Source organism: Cydia fagiglandana, chromosome 6, assembly GCF_963556715.1.
Source record: "Cydia fagiglandana chromosome 6, ilCydFagi1.1, whole genome shotgun sequence".
Classification (NCBI taxonomy): Eukaryota; Metazoa; Arthropoda; class Insecta; order Lepidoptera; family Tortricidae; genus Cydia; species Cydia fagiglandana.
Genome location: NC_085937.1, coordinates 9,252,660 through 9,273,350, shown reverse-complemented (window position 1 = coordinate 9,273,350; position 20,691 = coordinate 9,252,660). Strand labels below are relative to the sequence as shown.

At 36.2% G+C, this 20,691-nt stretch overlaps 2 protein-coding genes across 2 annotated transcripts; one reads left to right on the top strand and one right to left on the bottom strand.

The window, feature by feature from the left end:
• Positions 1-6,468: 6,468 nt before the first annotated feature.
• LOC134665113 (uncharacterized) lies at positions 6,469-11,916 on the bottom strand. Its single transcript, XM_063521936.1, has 6 exons — positions 11,747-11,916; positions 11,448-11,647; positions 10,823-10,930; positions 10,452-10,634; positions 6,925-10,292; positions 6,469-6,633 (listed from the first exon to the last, which is right to left on the bottom strand). Exons 1-6 carry the CDS (start codon positions 11,776-11,778, stop codon positions 6,622-6,624), a joined length of 3,903 nt encoding a protein of 1,300 aa, XP_063378006.1. The 5' UTR covers positions 11,779-11,916; the 3' UTR covers positions 6,469-6,621.
• A 3,401-nt stretch (positions 11,917-15,317) lies between these two features.
• LOC134665112 (syntenin-1-like) lies at positions 15,318-20,006 on the top strand. Its single transcript, XM_063521935.1, has 4 exons — positions 15,318-15,590; positions 15,811-16,142; positions 16,490-16,753; positions 17,003-20,006. The coding sequence occupies exons 1-4, from the start codon at positions 15,360-15,362 to the stop codon at positions 17,049-17,051; spliced, it is 876 nt and encodes a 291-aa protein (XP_063378005.1). The 5' UTR covers positions 15,318-15,359; the 3' UTR covers positions 17,052-20,006.
• The last annotated feature ends 685 nt before the right edge of the window (positions 20,007-20,691 follow it).

Here is a 20,691-nt window from a genome sequence, read left to right as displayed (position 1 = left end):
CGGATGTCAAGCAAAAGTCACTGTCGAATAGATGGCGCCATATACCTTTGGCCTATTGTCGTTTAGATGGCGTTGGCGACACCGTTTGATATTTAACAATTTTAACACGTATCAGTGAAAGAACATGGGTCATTGTGGAACAATAAAAATTAATAATCATAGATCCGTAAACATATTTTAATTCATTTATACATTTTCAATTTTATTTTAAGTTTTAATCGTGTGTCGATAGATGGCAGTAAATGTACCGTGACTACAAAATTTACTTTGACAGGACCCCTCTATACTATCTATTCTTTTTGCTTTACAGGCACTCCCTCAAAGTTGTATTGCTATTATGTAGGTATTATAAATTCCTAAACTCCCAAAAGATTGTGTCAGGCAAAAATTAAGAATTTAATTTTGTACCTATTATTAATAATTAATATAATATCTAAAAAGTCGAATCGTGAGTGGTGTAGGTCGAGGACTGGACTAGACATTTTTTATTTCATCAACTGGCATGCCTGCTGGCATGAATGAGTTACATAAGCGTAGTGAGTGGTCAAGGCAAGCGTGATAGGCACCGCTTATCGGTACGTTTAAGTTTAATGTTATTAGGTTGCGTACTTTGGTACTGTTTGATGCAAAATAAGTCTACCAGAAACCATAATAGGTATAGAGTTTGTTACATTGAGAGCGGTTTCGTAGCAGTAAATTGCTACTTAGACTATCTATAAGATAAGGTGGGGGTAAGAGAAACACTGGGGAAGTGAAACAATAAAGAGTTAGAGTTACCGTAAAAGTATAAAACTTTGCCCACCGCGTCACAGTTCAGTAAAAGCAAATAACTTAAAAGTAGTTACAGATACACTTTCTTCACTTTTTAGGGTTTCGTACCTCAAAAGGAAAAAACGGAACCCTTATAGGATCATTCCTGTTTCTGTCTGTCTGTCCGTCTGTCACAGCCTATTTTCTCCGAAACTACTGGACCAATTAAGTTGAAATTCGGTACACATATGTAAGTTTGTGACCCAAAGACGGACATGTAACGTAAACAAATGAATTTTCAACATGGGGGCCACTTTTGGGGGCTAAATGAGAACATTAAAATATAAAGTTTTTCAAACTATATCGTGTCACTTATCCTCCCAAGGCCCAAGGTCCTACCTAAAGTACTTATTCAGTTCGATGAAATTTAAATCATATTCAATTGGAATGGAGACGCATTTGTTTTGTTTCGTTCAATTTTCAAACAAAACCAAAATCATCTCTATTCCCTGCACTGAAGGTTCTAATTTCAGTGGCAAATTCTGCATTTTTATTTGTATGGCTGGGCCTTAGGAGGATATCAAATGAAAGCGCTTATTATGAGAATATCAAATATATTTTTTTCATAATTTTAGAATAACTAAACAGTTTATAAGTAATTCAAGAAAATAGGCAAAAAATTACCTTTCGCCCCTCCCTCTTTATCTCCGAAATTACTGGGTCTAAAATTTAAAAAAATATATATATATAAAATACGTCTTTTCCTATAGATGTCAGGAAAACCTATTAGAAATGTACAGTCAAGCGTGAGTCAGACTTAATTACTATAGTTTTTGATCCGACCCCCACGGATTTTTCAAAGACATTTCACTCACGTTTCACATATAAAAATACATTGTTAAAAATTGTGTAATGTACGAAACCCTTAGAACGCGAGTCCGACTCGCACTTGGCCGGTTTTTCATATAGAGTATCTGTAGGTTATAACTATACTTTTAAGTTATTTCTCTTTTACTGAACTGTGACGCGGTGGGCAGTTATGTTAAAGGACAAAGTTTTATACTTTTACGGTCCTTAAAGATATTAAAAACTAAGTTAAATGATAGGTAATTTTAAAAATAAAACTAATGCATAAAATCAAATTAACTCAATAATACTTACGTAGTAGGACTTTCCTCATACTGTTTATTCTCTTGCCCCGAAATAAACTGTTTCTCTTACTCGTACCCAACCCCTTATAACCTTATCTACACGTGTATTTCACGTCCAATCAAATTATAACGGTCGGAGATCACACTTATGCCTCGGGCACGTAAAAAGCTCCGAGCGCTCGACGCTAATTAATGATGTTAGCATGGACAGCCTTAAAATGTAAGTTTAAGCCGCACCCGCCAACTCCCACCGTCGAGATATCAAGTCAGAAAAATTGGATCTCCCACCGTCACTATACCTACATATTCGCTGTCGTATCGTCAAGCAAATTCTCTCAGAGCATATTTGGGTTAAGACGAAAGTGGATAACCCGCGCGAAATCGCCTTTTCATACAAACGTTAATAGTCCTCATTTTACTATCTGGATATGAACATTATTGAAAATATTTTCATACAAGATGTTGTATATCAACTACGCAGTCATGACCCTACGTTTGAATTTTTTTCTAATTTTTAATTATTACATATAAGAGTAAGGAGCATTTCAGTATGTATTCGGTTTTTCGCTCCTAATGAAAAAAAAACAATATATAGAAAAAAAGTCAAACGTAGGGGCATAGCTATGGTACTATACTCGTACATCAAATGATGTAAAAATATTTTCCAAAATGTCAATATCCAGAGACTACGAGGGACTACGTTTATATGGAGAAGCGGCCGTCCCCTTTCCTCTTAAGGCACTGGTCCCACCGCGAGGTAGTAAGCTATGAGCTATCGGCTATAAACACGAACAAAAGATAAGCACTCCCGTGTAAATAAAAGAGACACGGCGATATTTATAGTTACTCGCCCAGCTCACTCAAAATTATTATTAAGATATCATAATATTTATTATTATAGGTAAATATTGACTTTACGGTCACTCACCAGTCTCGATTCTGATTGTTAAGTTGTTCGATTTTCAACACAAAATTCACTGACTTTCTTCATGTAGGTACGTACACAGAATTTCAATTTCCGCTTGTGGGACGAAGCGTAGTTGAAAATCCCGATTGAAAAACCTCAATGCTTGCGCGAATTCCTGGATTTCCCACATTCGGTATTGAATTGGTAACACCTACTAACCTGAAAGCATGCATAACGTGTTCTGGTTATGGCAGAATTGATTGCAACTTACCCTATCTACTTGGGAATTAAGTATATGAAAAATAGGCAGTACCTTATTAGGCTAGACTCTAGCCTAATAAGGCTAGAGCCGCTAGAAGTGTTTCTCTAGCCGCTAGAGAAACATTTCCTAATAATCGTTTATTCAGGAGAGCTTCATCCGACTCTATTTTTATGTTGTTTCGTTTCTAAGAATGTAAAAGTTCAAGTTCCAAGAAAAACATCAACATGTACGCATACAATTTATGGCTTATGAATAAAAAAAAAAAAACATCTTGCATGTTGTAGGTAGGTAATGTATATTTATGAGTGAAAACCCCTCGACTCCCGTACTTGGATAAATTGTCTATTTGCCGTCAACATTCTTAAAGGCAATTTTAATTAAGGAAAAGTGTGATTCTCAAAACGAGAATACCAACGTTCTATTGCTGCGTTTGAAACATTTATTATAACAGGTACTATAACCTAAATTACATTAATTCTTACGATAATAGGTATGCTTTTTGCTAAATACGTTGTATTATTAGGAGCATAATTAAATTTGGAAGCTTGCAAAACCCCTCATTTCCGAAGTAGGTACCTACAACGAAGTGATCCCAATTAGATTTGACACCCTTAGGCTTCCAACTTCCAAATTAAAGGTCCGCTTTTGTTAATCATACCTTTCTTTTGTTAATACCTTTCTTCTGATCAAAAGAAGGCCTCGGGTCGTTAGTTATCTTAATCGAGTTTTCGTGTTGATAAATTGTACAATTTTTATTCCTATATGACTTGGTCTGGCCTATCGGTCTGCCCTATTATGGTTAACAACCCTATAGAAATCGTATAGGGGTGGTAAGCGTTACACTCTACGATATTTTAAATTCCCTTAAGCGTTTTATTATTTAAGTTAATTTATAAAACCAATATAAAACTATTGTAATATTAATGAAGGGCCCAAAATAATTAGCGTCTATACTAATTGGGTTCTTTATTTTAAATAAATTTTACTTTTCCCTGTAATTAAGTACCTAAAGTTAATAGGACCTGTTTACTTTGCTTATCTTTCTTAATTTCTTTTCTTTCTTTTTAATAGTCATTTAATCTTATCAACTAAGCACATTCCAAAAACTTCAGAAGAGGGACTAGCCATAATCATTAATCATGTCTTTATCAGGATTGCTCCAAGATGCTTGAGGCTTGGAACCCATTAATCTGAGATTACAGCAAGTTTCTGATTTCAGTTATCTAACCTTTAATAGATATTACAAGACGAACCGACAATACGGAAAACCGGCAAACAGGATTTTTTTATCGCTATTGGTAATCTTGTTTATTTATTGTCTCTTCAGTTATTGAGCTCGATATCAGAAGATTTCAAGCGTCTACCTCTAGATACAGTCAGCAGCGGAAGTTGCTAAGCGGGCCAGGTGTTCAAAATGATCTTGACGCGACTTTATTGTTAACAGAATAAGAGCGTGTCAAGGTAATTTTGAACACCTCACCCGCAACCTTAGCAACTTCTGCTGCTGACTGCACCTACACAATTTGAAAAGAAAAATAATAATGCAATATGAAAATTATTGTCTAAATCACATGAAATAAACAATTATGAATTTAATGAGGAAATTACTTAGTGCCTGGTGAAATTAAAAACTGCTGGGAAACCGGAAGTTATTGACGTAGTCATTCGGCTCGATTCGGGAAATGAATAAGAGATGCACTAGATATCAAATAGTAAAGATATGTGACGTTCCACGGCAAAAGGTACCTTATGGCGGCTGGCGCTTACGTCGCATAGCGCCGCAATAATATTGGAGGCATTGGAGCGACGTTAATAATCGTAAGCGCCAACCGCCATAAGGTACCTTTATCCGTGGGACGTCAAATATCTTTATTATATCGTATCTAGTCAATCTCTAATTCACTTTCCGAATTGCGCCGATTGTCAATGAAATATGGACGTCGATTATCCTAATCATTACTACATCTAAGCTCTGCACGTGCACTCTAATATTAAACCGCTTTTTGTCTTAGGCATATGTCTACTTCTCGACATTGCATGTTTTGCTTTTCTATAGGAAAGAGATGCAATTAATATTTGCACAAGAAGTACTTAGGTACCTACATTTGCTCATTATAGGTATTCACTAAACCAAATGGTTGTAGGTAGAGGTAAATTTTTATAGTAGTTTTATCGCGCAATCGGCAAAGGTCACTTCTAAGTAGATACCTACCTAATAGAAAACCTCCCAACTATAGTTCAATACTGCAACTATGGTCCACAAGTTCATAAGATAATGAAGTAGGTATCAATACCAATGTTCCTTTTGGTTTACTTCTTTCGTTTATAATCACATTTTGCCTTAGAGCTACAAAAAATACAGTAAAAGTCACACCTGAACGAAAAACTTCGTTAATTTTGGACTATAGTTGGGAAGTTTTACGGTATTTATTATTATAGACAAATTAGAATCTGTTCAATGGTAGGTGTAACGTAAGGTGAACATGTCATTTAGAACAGGCAGTGCCAAGTTGTTTACTTACGTGCAGTTTGTAGGTAGTATTTCAAAGAGCTTTCCTGTAACTCGGAACCGTGCAAGGAGTAAGTTTAATTCATCTGATTAAAGCCTTCCAGGCTTCGGCGCTTGCCGTGTTGTGTTGTGGCATATTCGTACCTACATCTACCACTGACTTACAAGTGTAAGTTTGTCTTAGACTTCCTAATAGAGTTAAAGTAGTTGACAGTCAAAGTTTCTATTTGTTTGGTTTTGGTTTATTGTTTCTCAAATACCTACTGGAAATGCTTTTCCAACGTGCTACATAATAGATAATAGGTAATATCACGCTTAAGTGTTTTTTAAACAATGATGATGGAAGCTTAGGTTTTGTGTTTTTAATTTTATTAGAAAGTTTGACATCTATTATGCATGTACTCCGTTATTTGCCATTGTGGATCAGAAAAGGGAATACGAGGAATCAACTCATGCATCCCCATCACGACGTTTTTAAAACTGAACTGTGTAAACTGACCTACCTACTTTAAATACCGACCTGGGTAACTTTTCTAAATTAAAACGATATTTTCAGAAAGAATTTGGTTCGTAATCGTTCCCCGTGTAACAAACGACTGCTGAATAGGTTCCCGAACTAATTTAAAGTTTCAATATAAATCAATGAATGGTAGCGTCAATCTGGGGCCCAATTTGAGTTGAAGGAGTGACAAAAGGTGACTTAATTGGCTATGGTAACCAAATTATGAAAGACGTCCATAAATTGCAGTCAGATAGTAATGATAGTATCAAGCACAGAATTGACAGAATAGATAATAACTTCTTACAAACAGCCTACCATATAGGTACCTTATTCTTGAATGTCTAAAAGGGCGTGTATAAATATGTAATAGGTAAATGATTGGTCATATTTACCAACTATACAAACATTTAATGGGTATAACTTATAATCCAGTAATACTTATTCAACATCACAGATAAATACTTAGGATGATGCGTATACCATTCCATATTATAATATTCAGTAATTAATCTTCATTTATGGACGTAAACCGGATGATTTTTACTGCACTTTCTGAAAGGAAAAAAACATGTTTTTTAAGTTAGGTGTACATTCAGTCCTGTTTCGGTATTATGTTTCACAGTAGGTACATATAGTCGAACACCCATTCGCCCAATAAAAAACGTACGATTAAAAGAAAATTGTATAATAAAGCTTCAGACGAAACTAAGTTATGAAACTCCGGTTTCGTAGGCGGCCGAAGGCAATCATTGCATGCAATCACTGGATTAAAATTAATGTAATGTGATTTGCAGAGATGAGGCAAGCAGCGAAACTGGCTAATATAGTAAAGCATATAATTACCATTGTTATTTCCGGAAATATGGTGCTGAGGTTGAAATTTGCGCGCGACGTAGCAGGGAAAGTAGCGAGTGAGCGGTCGGCGGGCGCGTTCACCAGGTGGCTGTTGAACAGCTCGTGCTGGTACTGCGGCGCCATGCCGTTCCCCACGTAGTTCGCGAACGACAGCTCCTCCGACAACATGTTGGGACCCTTCTTACTCTGACCCTTATTCTGCCAGAACAGGTTAGCATCGCTCCACTCCTCCGTCTCTGTCACTTTAGCCCGCTTGTTTTGATACTTTTTACTTTCCTTCTTGGAACATTCCAGTTTGTGCTTCGTACCAGATTCTCGTCTAGAACTCTTGTAATTAGAAGGAACTTTATCTTGGAAGACCGGGTTACCGCGCATTTTGAACTCCTCGTATTTATTATTGCTATAATTGCACTCTGCTTGGTTGTAATCCATGAAATCTCCAGTAAAAGGAGCACTTGAGTAACTGCCAGTCATTATATTCGCGCTGCCCGACATAAAGTTAGAATAGAATGAATTTGATATAGTATTAGTGGTGGCATTGTATAATGTTGTTCCGGAAAATTGTTGGCCAGTGTAACTGTTGTCAGAATAATCCAGTATAGGAGGGAAATGAGAGACCTGAGCCACACTAGTGTCTTGTGAGGTATTGAAGTCACCGTACTTTTGGGACGGGGCCATAAACTTTGGACCGATGTGATCTTGAACCTTCTGTGTGCAATTGCCACTTCGAATTAATGCTTCTGCAGAATAATTATTCTTATGAACCTTTGTGCTTTTATCGGACTTATTTGTTTTTGCTTTCTGTTGCGAAAATTGGCCCATGTTTTCATAAGAATGTTTTGGATCGTTAAAAACATAACACGGTTGCGGTAAATTAATTTCAACGCGTGACGACATTGGTTTACGGTTGACATCATTAGGGAATTGCACATTATTCTGTTTTGGTGCTATCGTTTTCGGAGTTTCCGTAGTAGAGCTATGGTAACGTGAAGTTGCATTGTCGGATGAACGGTTCATGAGTTGGGTAACAGATAAAAAGTTACCACAGTTCTGAATATCTGGCTGGACTCCGATTCTATTTGATAAATCTGCATTTTTCTTCTTATCGTGCGGTCCTAAAGCCAGATCTCCGACCAATGTTGGTAAATTTATAGGCGGTGGTTCAATGCTTATCTCCGTAGTGCCTAGAGGTCTTGTCGACGGCCAAACCTGAAAATCTTCCTGAGCAGGTTGAGCTGCAAAGTTATGTATAGCAATGGGGAAATAATTTCCCTCGTGTTGGTCTTGCTTTTTAGAAGCGTGTTCTACTTGACCATACGGTTGTTTGTGAGGTTCTTTCATTTCCGTTTGTGGTGGTGGGATGCAATTGTTTTGCATTGGCCGCAGCTCGGACGTCATCCAATTGATATGCATTTTATTTGGTGACTTTTTGTTGTATTTCTCAGGTAATTGCTGCCTAATGGTTTCATTGGGAGGTTTCACAGTATTTTGCAAACTGGGATCTGGGATAATTTTGCTTTCATATTGTTTGGTTACAGCAGGTTTGATTGAAGCATTCGGTTGGGAGTGTTCTAGATGGAGATAATTCTGGTGTTTATTCAATGTTTTAGAAGCACTACTATTGTTATAAAAGCACATCTCTTCCGACCATAGATTCGTAGGTTGTGGAGTTGAATAAAAGCTTGTTATTGTTTCCGCAAATGAAGCCATGGGTTTGGTCGATGAATCTTTTTTACTGGAAGCTGATACCAGCGGGACGTGGAACTCTGGGTTGAATGGGTTGTAAGACGAAGAATATGTGGGGGCCGTCGCGGTGGTTAGGATGTCTTTACTAAACGTGTTGGAATTTGTGGTGCAATTTACGAAATCGAATCCTTTGTGTGACCAACCGAGATCAATGTCGTATGTTAATCGAGACGATCCAATTTTCATAAGGTTATCCTCAACGTTTGTGTAATCTGATTTATTTTTATTGTATTTCTCCATTGCGCACGGATAGAGCCCGAGGCTGTTAAATTCGTGCCCTGAAGCGATACTGCTGGTGCTATAAATAGTGCTTTTGACAGCGTTGAACGGATCGCTCTTGTAGAATAAGTTACTGTTGCTGACGTAGGCTGACGACTGGCTCGGGATGGACTTGCTTATGCTGCAGTCAAAGTCTAGGCCGAAAGTGTCAGACTGTGTCGTGGTTATTATTAATGATGGCATTGGTAAACTCAGGAACGGGTTCTCATTGGACGGATGTGACGCTGCAACGGAACTAGGCGTTTTCGCTACCGATTTGCTGAGGATATTATTATCTAAATATTTATTTTGTGCTGATTGTTTTTCAGGAACAGCTGTTGAGGTAGGTTGTTTATGTATTGGTTTTGTTTTGATGTCATTATTAGAGCTAGGTTTTTCAAAATATATCTCGTTTGGTGCAGGAGGCATAGCTATTTGTGTGCTAGTGTCTTTGACATTAGTATGAACGGTGTTTGAAGCGTCTTCTGCAGGACTGTCCGCGCGATTACCACTGACGAGAGGGAAAGACATGAGGAATGCAGCGGTAGGAGAGGCTGCCAAGAATTCCTCAGCTAGCTCTAGCCGAGCATTTCCACCATCTACTCCACTCTCACATAGGGAAGTATCTAGAATATTTGGTAATTTATTTTCTTTGTCTTTTGAGGCTGACTTCAAAGATATGTTTACTTCTTTGAGGATTTCATTTCTATTCGTTTGAACAGGTGGTACAATCGCCTTTTGATTTTCATTTAAATTTACCTTTTCAACAGTTTTTATGGAGTCTGGTGTTTCTCCTGTTTTTAAAGTATTAATAGTTACTTTATTGTTTGCAACACCAGTTTCGTCCTCTTTCTTTTTCTGACTTTGGACAACATTATCATCTACATTTGAAGGTTTAATTTTGGTTATTGGATCTTTTGAACATTTAACTTCTGTATCAGTTACTAACACTTCTTTTTGTTCCTCTATGGGTGGATTTTCATTATTTTTCAAGTTTGTTTCATCAGTGACATTATTAGTTTGTTTCTTATTTACTGGTTCTTTAACAGTTTTTGGTATATTTGGCTTCTTTTTTACTTTTTTAGTGGTATCATTTTTGGATTTGGAGTTCACTTTTTTTGTTTTTGTTGCTGATAGTGGTCGAGAGTAAGCAGATATTGGTAAAATGTTTACCATGGTGGTTTTAGTTGTATCTCCACCTATTCTATTCACTGTAGGTACAGAAGGTTTATTTAAAGTCTGTATGTTTGGATCCACTATAACAAAAGCTGGTGGCACTGCTGGCAAGAATAATGGTCTTTGCGGAAACAGGTATGGTGCAGCTGGCAACACCACTATAGTGTTTTCAGTTCCTGGAATTTGAAAAGAAATGTAAATTAAGACAGGTAAAACTGTGAGACCATTATAATTATATCCCTTGAGAGAACAGTCAAATATTTGAAAAAAAAAAGCTATCTTTATGTAACAATTTAACAATTAAGCCTAGTTTTAAGGTATAAAATAATATTTACTTTTCTTGTCATTCAGGGTTGATTTAGGCAATATTTTCGGTGGTTGTAGAGGTACTTTATTTAGTTTCAGTTTATCTTTCTTTGATTTTCCTTCCACTGTAACATTGGTTGTCAGAATTTGCTTTTCCTTAAGAGCTTTTCTTTTTGACTTCTGAAGCATTAATAGTTTAATATATTTTCCATCTGCAACATATCATAAAAGTCTGTTAGTGAAATGTAATGTTTTCAACCAAAAGGTACCACATTGTCGGTTGTTGATTTCAAGTTGAAGCTATATGGAAATTGTGCCTTATTGACAACCAACAATAAGTACCCTTTTGATTAAGATTGGCAAATAGTATAATTTTAATATTGCTGTAATAAAAACTTACTTTGCATTTTTTTACTGAAGCTTGTATGAACTTGTGTCGATGCATCCTTAGATTCAGGATTTTGTTTGCTTGCTTCAATTTTTACTTGAAGAGCTAAAATTTCAGCCTCTGAAATAATATTGCAAATTAATATGGTGCATAGATGAATACTTAATTATGATTAATCAGTTACAATAAATAACTATAACAGATCAAACCTTATTGCGCTACCCATACTATTTGTACCAATTCTAAAATAACATAACTAAAACCAAGTAAGACGTACTTTGATTGTATATATCAATGAAAATAAATTATTTGTATTTTGTATTGTTTTTTGGCCTTACTGTGTGGTTATTATTGTGGTGTTATGGGCCTCTGTGAATGTGGGACTAAGTTAATTTGAGTAAAATTGTCCCATATTTTTTTATAACAGAATTCTTCTATATTTTTTTTATAAATGAATATTACATGCATATATGTCAAAGAGATGTTTCTGCTTGTTAAAAATTTTAACTACTTATTGACCACAAGCCTACTTTCTACTCAACTATATTGTGTACCTATGTACAACTTATTGTGTGCCAATATTCCCATAGATGAAAACTGTATAATATAAATTGTGTTACCTCTCCACTTGACTTACTCAGTTGTGTTTTTTCTTGGGCACAATTTGTGAGGCATGCTATGGCTTTCTGTACAATTTCAATTTTTGGGTACTGGACATTATCTGAATCCTTGTCCGATGGATTGTCGACTTTGTTGATAGCTTTAACAGCTTCACCGAGTTTTGTAATTGCATCATTAAATTTGTTACGCCTTTGTCTCTCCCATTCGCGGCAACGGCTGAAAAGAAAACAAAATCAACAACTAAGTACAATTGCATGGAAATAAATGATAAGTGTAGGTGATATTGATGATAGCGACTACGGTTTCAACACTAACCTTGGCGTTCGAGCTTTTGACGTCGTTTCCATAGTATAAATTATGGTTATTAAACTATTGTATTATTACATAGGGAAGCTGCGGATACTATACACGTAACTTTAATAATATTATAATATACTTTTGGGCTTAAAACGATTGCAATAACAATGTCATCCAAATATTGTAGATAGACATTGTTGTCTGCCTGACAGTAGTGACAGTAGTGACAGTGACATGGACATGGACAGTGATCTGTCATAAGAGGTATATTTCCAAAACACGTCAAATTAATGTTCAAAATTACCCTCTACATTCATTGAAAGCTAATAGACAGGCGTACCGAACCGCAAACTAAATAGAACTATGGCAACCTCATTATGTATAAGGAAAGTGACACATTGATGCAATAACAAACTAAATGAAGCAATTGATGCAGTCATACGTGATGTCGTTGTGGTTGAATTGAGCTAGTGGCATTACTTTCTTCAATTTGTAATATTTGTATATCAAACGTACGTAAATAGCACTTATAGAAGATAATGTCTACAGATATCTTTTTATCACTCTCACTCATAATATTTATATCCTTAACGGACGCACGGACCGCACGGTGAACCACTCGATCGAATACCTCGGACCCACCTCGGACCGTAGTAGTAGTATGCCCGTCTGTTATCTAGACACGCGGCAGCGTGTCAAGCCAAGTTCAAGCAAAGGAACTGGCTAGCCAGCGCCAAGTGTAATATTACACGAACCACTTGGTGCCACTTTTGACCCTTCTATAACTCAAAACATCTTTAACGTAAACTCATAAAACTACGTGTGTTTAATTATATCCGTAAGGACATCTAGAAGCCCAAATTTCATGAAGCTAGCTCAAACGGTTATAAAGATATGAAGGTCAAAAAGTCGTAAATTTTAAGACTGACTGACAGACCTATAGTACCTAAACCTAACCTACTTCCAGATGACCTAGAAGGATGAAATTTGGAATCTAGCTCAGTTATTGTGTAAAAGCGTAGGAAAAAATCTAAAAACTAAAAAAAGTTATAAAATAGGGGGGGTCCCCATACAAAAAAACCATTTTTTATTGTGACTGACATATAAGTACCTAAACCTAACCTACTTCCAGATGACCTAGAAGGATGAAATTTGGAATCCAGCTCGGTTATTGTGTGTAAGCGTAGGAAAAAATCTAAAAACAAAAAAAAGTTAATAAATAGGGGGGGTCCCCATACAAATGTCTTTTTTATTGTGACTGACATATAGTACCCAAACCTAACCTACTTCCAGATGACCTAGAAGGATGAAATTTGGAATCCATCTCGGTAATTGTGTGTAAGCGTAGGAAAAAATCTAAAAATAAAAAAAGTTAAAAAATAGGGGGGTCCCCATACAAAAAACCTGTAATACGCGCTAAACAACCGGCCAACGGTGTGTCGTTGGCGGCGCGCGGCACCACATAATTAATACAAAGAACAGAAGTAAAAAACATGCAGCGGAAACACAAGAAAAAACATTAAATCTCAATACCTGCCTAGTTTTCTTTACAAAAAGTATTGATATCCCATCAAAAACATAAATGTAAAAAGGAGAGCCAAGTTCAATACAAAAATTATGCTTGGCTGTGGGGTTCGCCGCAAAAAGAATGGAGATCTAAATGAGTGCCAAGTTCTATGCAAAATCCAAATATGTATTTATAGGAACAAAATAACATTATAAACAAGTATTAAACTCTATTTCTTTGCTTTATTGGATACCTATAACAATTGCTGTTATTTAAAAAAAATGTGAGATCTTAAAGTAGGTTAGATTTGGCTTGGCCAGTTTTTATCAGAATTACAAAATATATATGTTGAATAACTTTATAAAATTACTGATGTAATGAAAACTGGCCAAGTCAAATCTAACCTGCTTTAAGATCTCGCATTTTTTTTAAATAACAGCAATTGTTATAGGTATCCAATAAAGCAAAGAAATAGAGTTTAATACTTGTTTATAATGTTATTTTGTTCCTATAAATACATATTTGGATTTTGCATAGAACTTGGCACTCATTTAGATCTCCATTCTTTTTGCGGCGAACCCCACAGCCAAGCATAATTTTTGTATTGAACTTGGCTCTCCTTTTTACATTTATGTTTTTGATGGGTTGCTTTTACGCAGCCATACAGCATAAAGGTGCGTACACACCAAGCCAACGAACGCCAACGAATGTTTTTCAGTGTTGGCTGTCGCATATTCGTTAGTTTTCCTTCAAGTGCGTACACGCTAGGCCATACAACGTCAAATGCGTACTCACCAAGCCAACGAACGTTTTTCAGTGTTGGCTGTCGCACGTTCGTTAGTTCTCCTTCAAGTGCATACACCCCAGGCCAACGAACCTCAAAGAAGGCCTTCGCTGGCCTTCGTTGGCTGTGTCTGGACGGATTAACAACGCCAACGATTGTTTGTTGGCGTGTGCCGGCGATCCGCAGCAAAGCGTGGGTGGCGATACCTTTTGATATTTAACAAAATTAACACATATCAGTTGAATATATTAATTTGTGGTTTTTTATGGAGCGACATGTTCACCTCGGTGACAAGCTCTAAAAATAAAGAGAAAAGAAAAACACATATCAGTAGAGTCGGACCAAAAAAGTCTGCAGCGGATTTGATAGCCCACGCAGTTTAAGTGTCATTTATACGTCATAATTTCATATAGTCAGACCGTAAAAAGTCTGCAGCGATTTTGATAGCCCACGCAATGCAAGTGTCATTTTAAACGTCAAACTTCTATGAAATTATGACGTATACATAACACTTACACTGCGTGGGCTATCCAATCCGCTGCAGACTTTGTTTGGTGCGACTCTAGAAGTTTGATGTTTAAAATATAGACGGTCAAGCAAATCTTGTCAGTAGAAAAAGGCGCGAAATTCAAATTTTCTATGAGATGATATCCCTTCGCGCCTACATTTTTCAAATTTGCCGCCTTTTTCTACTGACAAGATCAGCTTGACCAAGTATAACACTCAATGCGTGGGCTATCAAATCCGCTGCAAACTATTCTTGGTCTGACTCTAAAAAATAATAAGGATTTGTTGGCTTGGTGTGTTAACCAAAGAATAGTGTTAACCTTAATAACTTAATAAGAAACCATATTAATTATTGGTTGTTTTTTTGACAGACATATCTGTTTTGGAAAGTACCTTGTTATTTACTAGGGTTGCCAGCTAGCTTCTTTGAAGAGGTTAAACACTTGGGTCGGTCTCGGTTCATGAATGGTTCGTGATACTTATTTATGTTTTTTTTTCTGACGTGCATACATATCGCATGTCTGTCTGCACTCTGCAATAGCCTGCATTATTGTGACTCAGGGTGGGCCTTTCCCAGTGGGTTTTTGTTAAACTTGTTCGTGTATAAATTAAGTTTTCTGCGCATATACTAATTTTGCTTTGGTTTAACTGGGAGATATCTTCGTTAAAGTCTGTCATACTTTATTTTGTAGTTGTAATAAGAATAAGGTAAGTGATTTTCCGTTTGTTAGTACTTCAATTAGATACTATAGGTACTGGTGTAAGTTGACCTTAATACTTTACTGTTTGTTTCCTTTGTAACGTAGTAATTGTTTAATTTTTAGGGCGTAAGGATGTCGCTGTACCCTTCTTTGGAGGACATGAAGGTGGACACGATGGTGCGGGCCCAGATGGCCCAGCATCAGGGGCCACCACCCTACACTCACAACCACCTGCCAGTGGCAGATGCCCCATCCGCCCCTGCCCCAACTGGCCACTTCTACCCCTCCTTGGGAGAATACATGGGCCTTGAGTTCTCTGAAAGTGTCATAGCCGCGAATATGCCAGAATATTCAGTGCAAACCGTAAGTTATCACTATCCATATACATTTAAGATTTATAGTGTATTGATGTACTTACAGTCGCCATTAGATATATCTGAGCGGCCAAGGTGTTCACAAATATCTGAACACGCCTCTATTGTCAGGGCGTTAGAGTGCATGTTCAGATATTGTGAACACTTTGGCCGCTCCAATATATCTGATGGCGACTGTATGCTTAGTATTGTGTAACCCTACATTTCAGGTTCAATCTGGAGGGGCAGTAAGCAACCTCATAGCTCCCCTATCTTCTCAGTCAGTGTCCCTACAGAAAGCTACTGTAACCAATGCCATTAGGCAAGTGGTTCTCTGCAAAGATGCGGATGGCAAGTGTGGGGTCCGTCTGCATTCCGTCAACAGTGGTGTGTTCGTGTGCTATGTTGCTGCTGGAAGCCCTGCAGCTCTGGCGGGGCTCAGATTTGGAGACCAAGTGCTGGAAATTAATGATGTAGCACTTGCTGGCTTGACTATGGAGAAGTGCCATGAGTTGTTGCGAAAGGCGCCAGTCAATGGAATCACTATGGCAGTGAGGGACAGGTACATTTAAATAATTTAAATCATTTTCCTCTGCAATCCCTTCCAATCTGATTTATATTAATATTAATACATAGTATAATTGTAATTTTAGAACATGTTACTGTCTGTTTTACAATGGCAATGTTTTTCCATTCTGAAAGACAATAGAACTAGTCAAAACAGTTTGTTATAACAATCTTGCGTATAACAACAAACCAGGTACAACGATATATGAAGCCTGTCTTTACACAATATGAGTATTAAATCTTGGTTTTAGTGACTATTGGCTATAATGACCATAATCTATCTTTGTTATAAACGATTTTGACTGTATATGTTAAACAAATTTTTTAACATTTCATTTTTAGGCCTTTTGAGAGGACTATTACCCTGCACAAAGACTCCATTGGACATGTGGGCTTCCACTTCAAAGACGGAAAGGTTGTCGGTCTAGTAAAAGATTCATCTGCAGCCCGTAACGGAATGTTGACAGACCATCAGCTAATGGAAGTGAACACAATCAATGTTGTTGGAATGAAAGATAAAGAGATATCAAAAGTCATTGATAACAGCCCTTCTGTCGTAAACATCACAATTATTCCACACTATATTTACAAGCACATGATAAGCAAGTAAGTACTTGATGCAACTGCAATTGCAACATTGAAATTTATCTCTAATTAACAAAGAAAATTTATACATTCGTATTTTAAAATGTGATTTGGAATGAATCAACTCAATACAAGTTGATACTCATTGTGGTTAATTAAGTCATCACATCAGAAACAAACTATTGAAATTATTTTATGGTTATGTATGTATCTAACAGAAGAGGTTTTGTTTAAATTACTATATTAATGTATAACGCGTTTCTTTTCCAGGATGTCTTCGTCACTGTTCAAGGAGCTTGACCGTACACCAGCTGTCTAAGTAAAGTTATTTTTTTTACACAAATTATCTTATATTTAAGGCTCAACTGCATTTCTTTAGTCACGAATTTATTAAGAGGTAACACATTTATCGCAATTGGCACAGTTCTTTTTATAAAGTCAGAACTAATCTCTTTTATTGGTTATGCTTAGTTTAATTTTAAACCTATTGCATATATTTTAATGTGTTTTTCTAAATTAAAAAGTAACACTTTGCCAGTTATCGATTAAGATGACTTCTATTTGCATCTACACTCAAAGTGGTACTTTCTGCCTAAGAAGAACGCATCTATTTATGCTATTTTAGTCTTTAGGGGCTGTGAATTGAGATCGTTTCAAGGCAAGTTGCTAGTGGCAGGAAGGCCTAACAACCTGCCATTGTTAAAAGTCCGTATCTAACGAAATTACCGCTGTCCGGGTTTACGGTGCTAATTAAACTGTCCTAGTTCTGCTTATTCAGTAGGTAAAGAACTTGTGAGTCACCATAACTGACCAGTTTGCGATCCGTTGTGAAAGATACGGCATGAGTCATTAGGCATGAATGTAATGACAGAAACTATGTTGTTTAGTGAAAGGCTACTTAGTTTTCAAGTGATATTTAAAAGAAGGAGGTAAAGGTAGAAAGCCAAAGAATTCAATAAATATTTTTTTTTTTAAGTTTGGACGGACGTAAGAACAATGCCGGTATCTTAACATTTATAAAGACTAAAGTCCATAAAATAAGTAAATTTATGTTGTTACGGCAAACTAAATCTCGAAGGACTTCTGGTAAAGCTGAGATTACTTTTTTAACGCATTCACTGCCACTGACGCATATAAGCGTCACCGTGACTTTCACCCTGTGCCTTTGACGCACAGACGCGTTCATAATATATAGTGACATCAAAGTGCGCCAGCTGGTGAATGTCCAGGAAAAGAGGGTGGCAGTGAATTCGTTAACCGTGTAGCCATTTTGCGACACAGTTTTTGTTGTTAGATCAGATTCATATGATTTAGCATTAAAAACAACCATGTCAAACCTTTCTGTCTGGTAAAACTTATGAATATGATTGTTAGGTAAATGTAGGTATATGAAATTTATGTTTGCACGCTGAATAGGGATAGGTACCTACTCCTCAATACCCAAGTCAGTAATGCACATAATTATACACTTCTAATTTAAAGACTGGGATTCTTCTTCTTCTTCTTGGTCCTGGCTTTTGTCCCATTTTACTTGGGGTCAGCCCTCCTAGTAGTTCTGCGCCACATCACACGGTTGTGGGTTGTCTCCGGTACTGCATTGCTAGCTTTTAGGTATTTAAAGACTGGGATTATTTTAATTATTTTACTTTAATTTAACATTATCATTTTCAACTCGATCCGTAGTGTGCTAGTATAATTGCGGTTTTCTGCCAAATATGACGGCTTGGTATTTAATCAAGCGGTTTATTCAACTATTCATAGACTGTTACTTTCCATATTTGTAGTTATACGATATTTTCTAACTTTTACCTACACACTATATGTATGTGTTATATTAGCGAAATTAGAGTTGATGTTACATTTAATACTTTGTTTATTTTATTAGAGTTACAGTAATATTAACAGTTTTGAATGATTCACGGCTAGTTTCACTAGACTTACTTGTATCGAACGGGATATGAACCGTGATTACCTTTTGTATTGTTTTCGAGCTTCCGATATTCTTTTCGTTTATATAACTGCGTCGAAATATCGGGATATCGAAAACAATACATAAGGTAATCACTAATCACAGTTCATATCCCGACCGATATAAGTACAGTAATAATATTTTGAAAGTGCCATTACTATTGTCAAATATTATCGATTATAATTAAGTAAACATTTTGATAATTAAGTATTAATCATGTTTGATTGTGTGTGTTAATGAAAATAATTGATCGATTAATACCTACTTATAATAAATTTTGATTTTCAATACGTAGAAGAAGTGGTCTTATTTATATGTAGAATAAAATATTCTTTACGTTATTTGTAGATATAATATTATATTTCAAAATAAGATAGATGGTAATACGACTGAATTTTGGGTTTCGTAATTTTAATAGTCACATAACAGAACCAAAGAGTCATTGATTGCAATAGAGAAGTAACGTTTAAGAAATAAAAACGTAGCTCTTAGTTGAACAGACGCTGTACCGTCGCCATTAGATTTATCAGAGCGGCCAGGGCGCTCACAAACATCTGAACACGCCCCAATTGTCACAGCTTTAAATAGCATGTTCAGATATATTTGATGGGGATTGTACTGAGCAATTGCTATTGTCACCACTGATAATTTCTTTAGTCAAAGTCAACTTTTGACAGCCAGAATTACAGCATAATCTACGGGACCGTGCAGCGACATCTACAACAGCTGTCAACTTAGAAGCACGAATTTTTTTTGGACTTTACACAATCAATGAATCTTTGACGAATCACAATTACGAATACAAATGAACAAATGTACAGTCAGCAGCAGAAGTTGCAAACTTAAGTTAGCAACTTCTGCTACTGACTGTATTGTATTTGTAGCCCCCCGCTTAGAAATAAATTTGCAGACGTGTCGTTTTAATACATTTGTGCCATATTGTGCAACAAATCATGTTGTTCTTGTTCACACAAAATGTACTTGTTGACATGCTGTTGACTGTTGAAATGACATGTGTTAAAATATGTCAACTTCTAAGCGGCGAGAAATAATTAAAGATACACTTTATTTTCAGGTTTCTTATACCTATATCTATATTTATTACCGAAAAACAAAATCGTCCGTGTTTTCTTACAGATCTTCTATGTATTAAGTTTTCAATGAGATCATTATTATCTATCTTATTAATTACATTAGGAAGTAAGTAAACATAATTACGTAAGTTTGTTAGTTTATCCCCTGTAATAATATATATGTATACTTATATTCTTTTATACAAAATAAAATATATTTAAAAAATCTTAATTACTTTTGTTTATAATTATAGATTAGGTAGATCTACCTATTTCGATTTAGTACTACCTATTTGCTTACTTTTAATAACGTTGAGTTGAACCAAATATGATAAGTAGGTTTAGTTTTGGCACTTTTGGCTGGGGTAGTTAAGGCGAATGCTGTCGGTATGAAAAAATTAAAAATCCCCCCCTTTCATTAGGTACAGTCATCAGCAATAGTATCTTACACAACTAAGGCCGCAAAAATATGTGACACGTTCTTATTTGGAGCGCAATAAGAGCGCGTCATATATTTTTGCGGCCCTAGTTGTGTAAGATACTATTGCTGATGACTGTACATGAAATAATGTTGTGGGCGTGGCTTACCCTGGCGACGCAAATGAAATTTTTAAAAATGCACCAGCACTTTCTAACTGAAACGTGAAAAAAGCCCTTGCAAAATGAATTTTGGTTCACGATTTAGCTGACCGAGAGCTCAGCAGTGTAACAATCAATTTGAAACCTTAGTGCAATGATAAAAAGTCAGATAAATTGAAAAACTTTTATCATAGTAAACAAAAAACATTTCATAATTGATATTCATTTTTTAATATGTATTACATATCTAACTGAATCGACATAGGTAGCTACTTATTCCGAATACTGATTGTACCGATGTATTAGGAAGGGTATCGCAGCGCAACCTATACCAATAT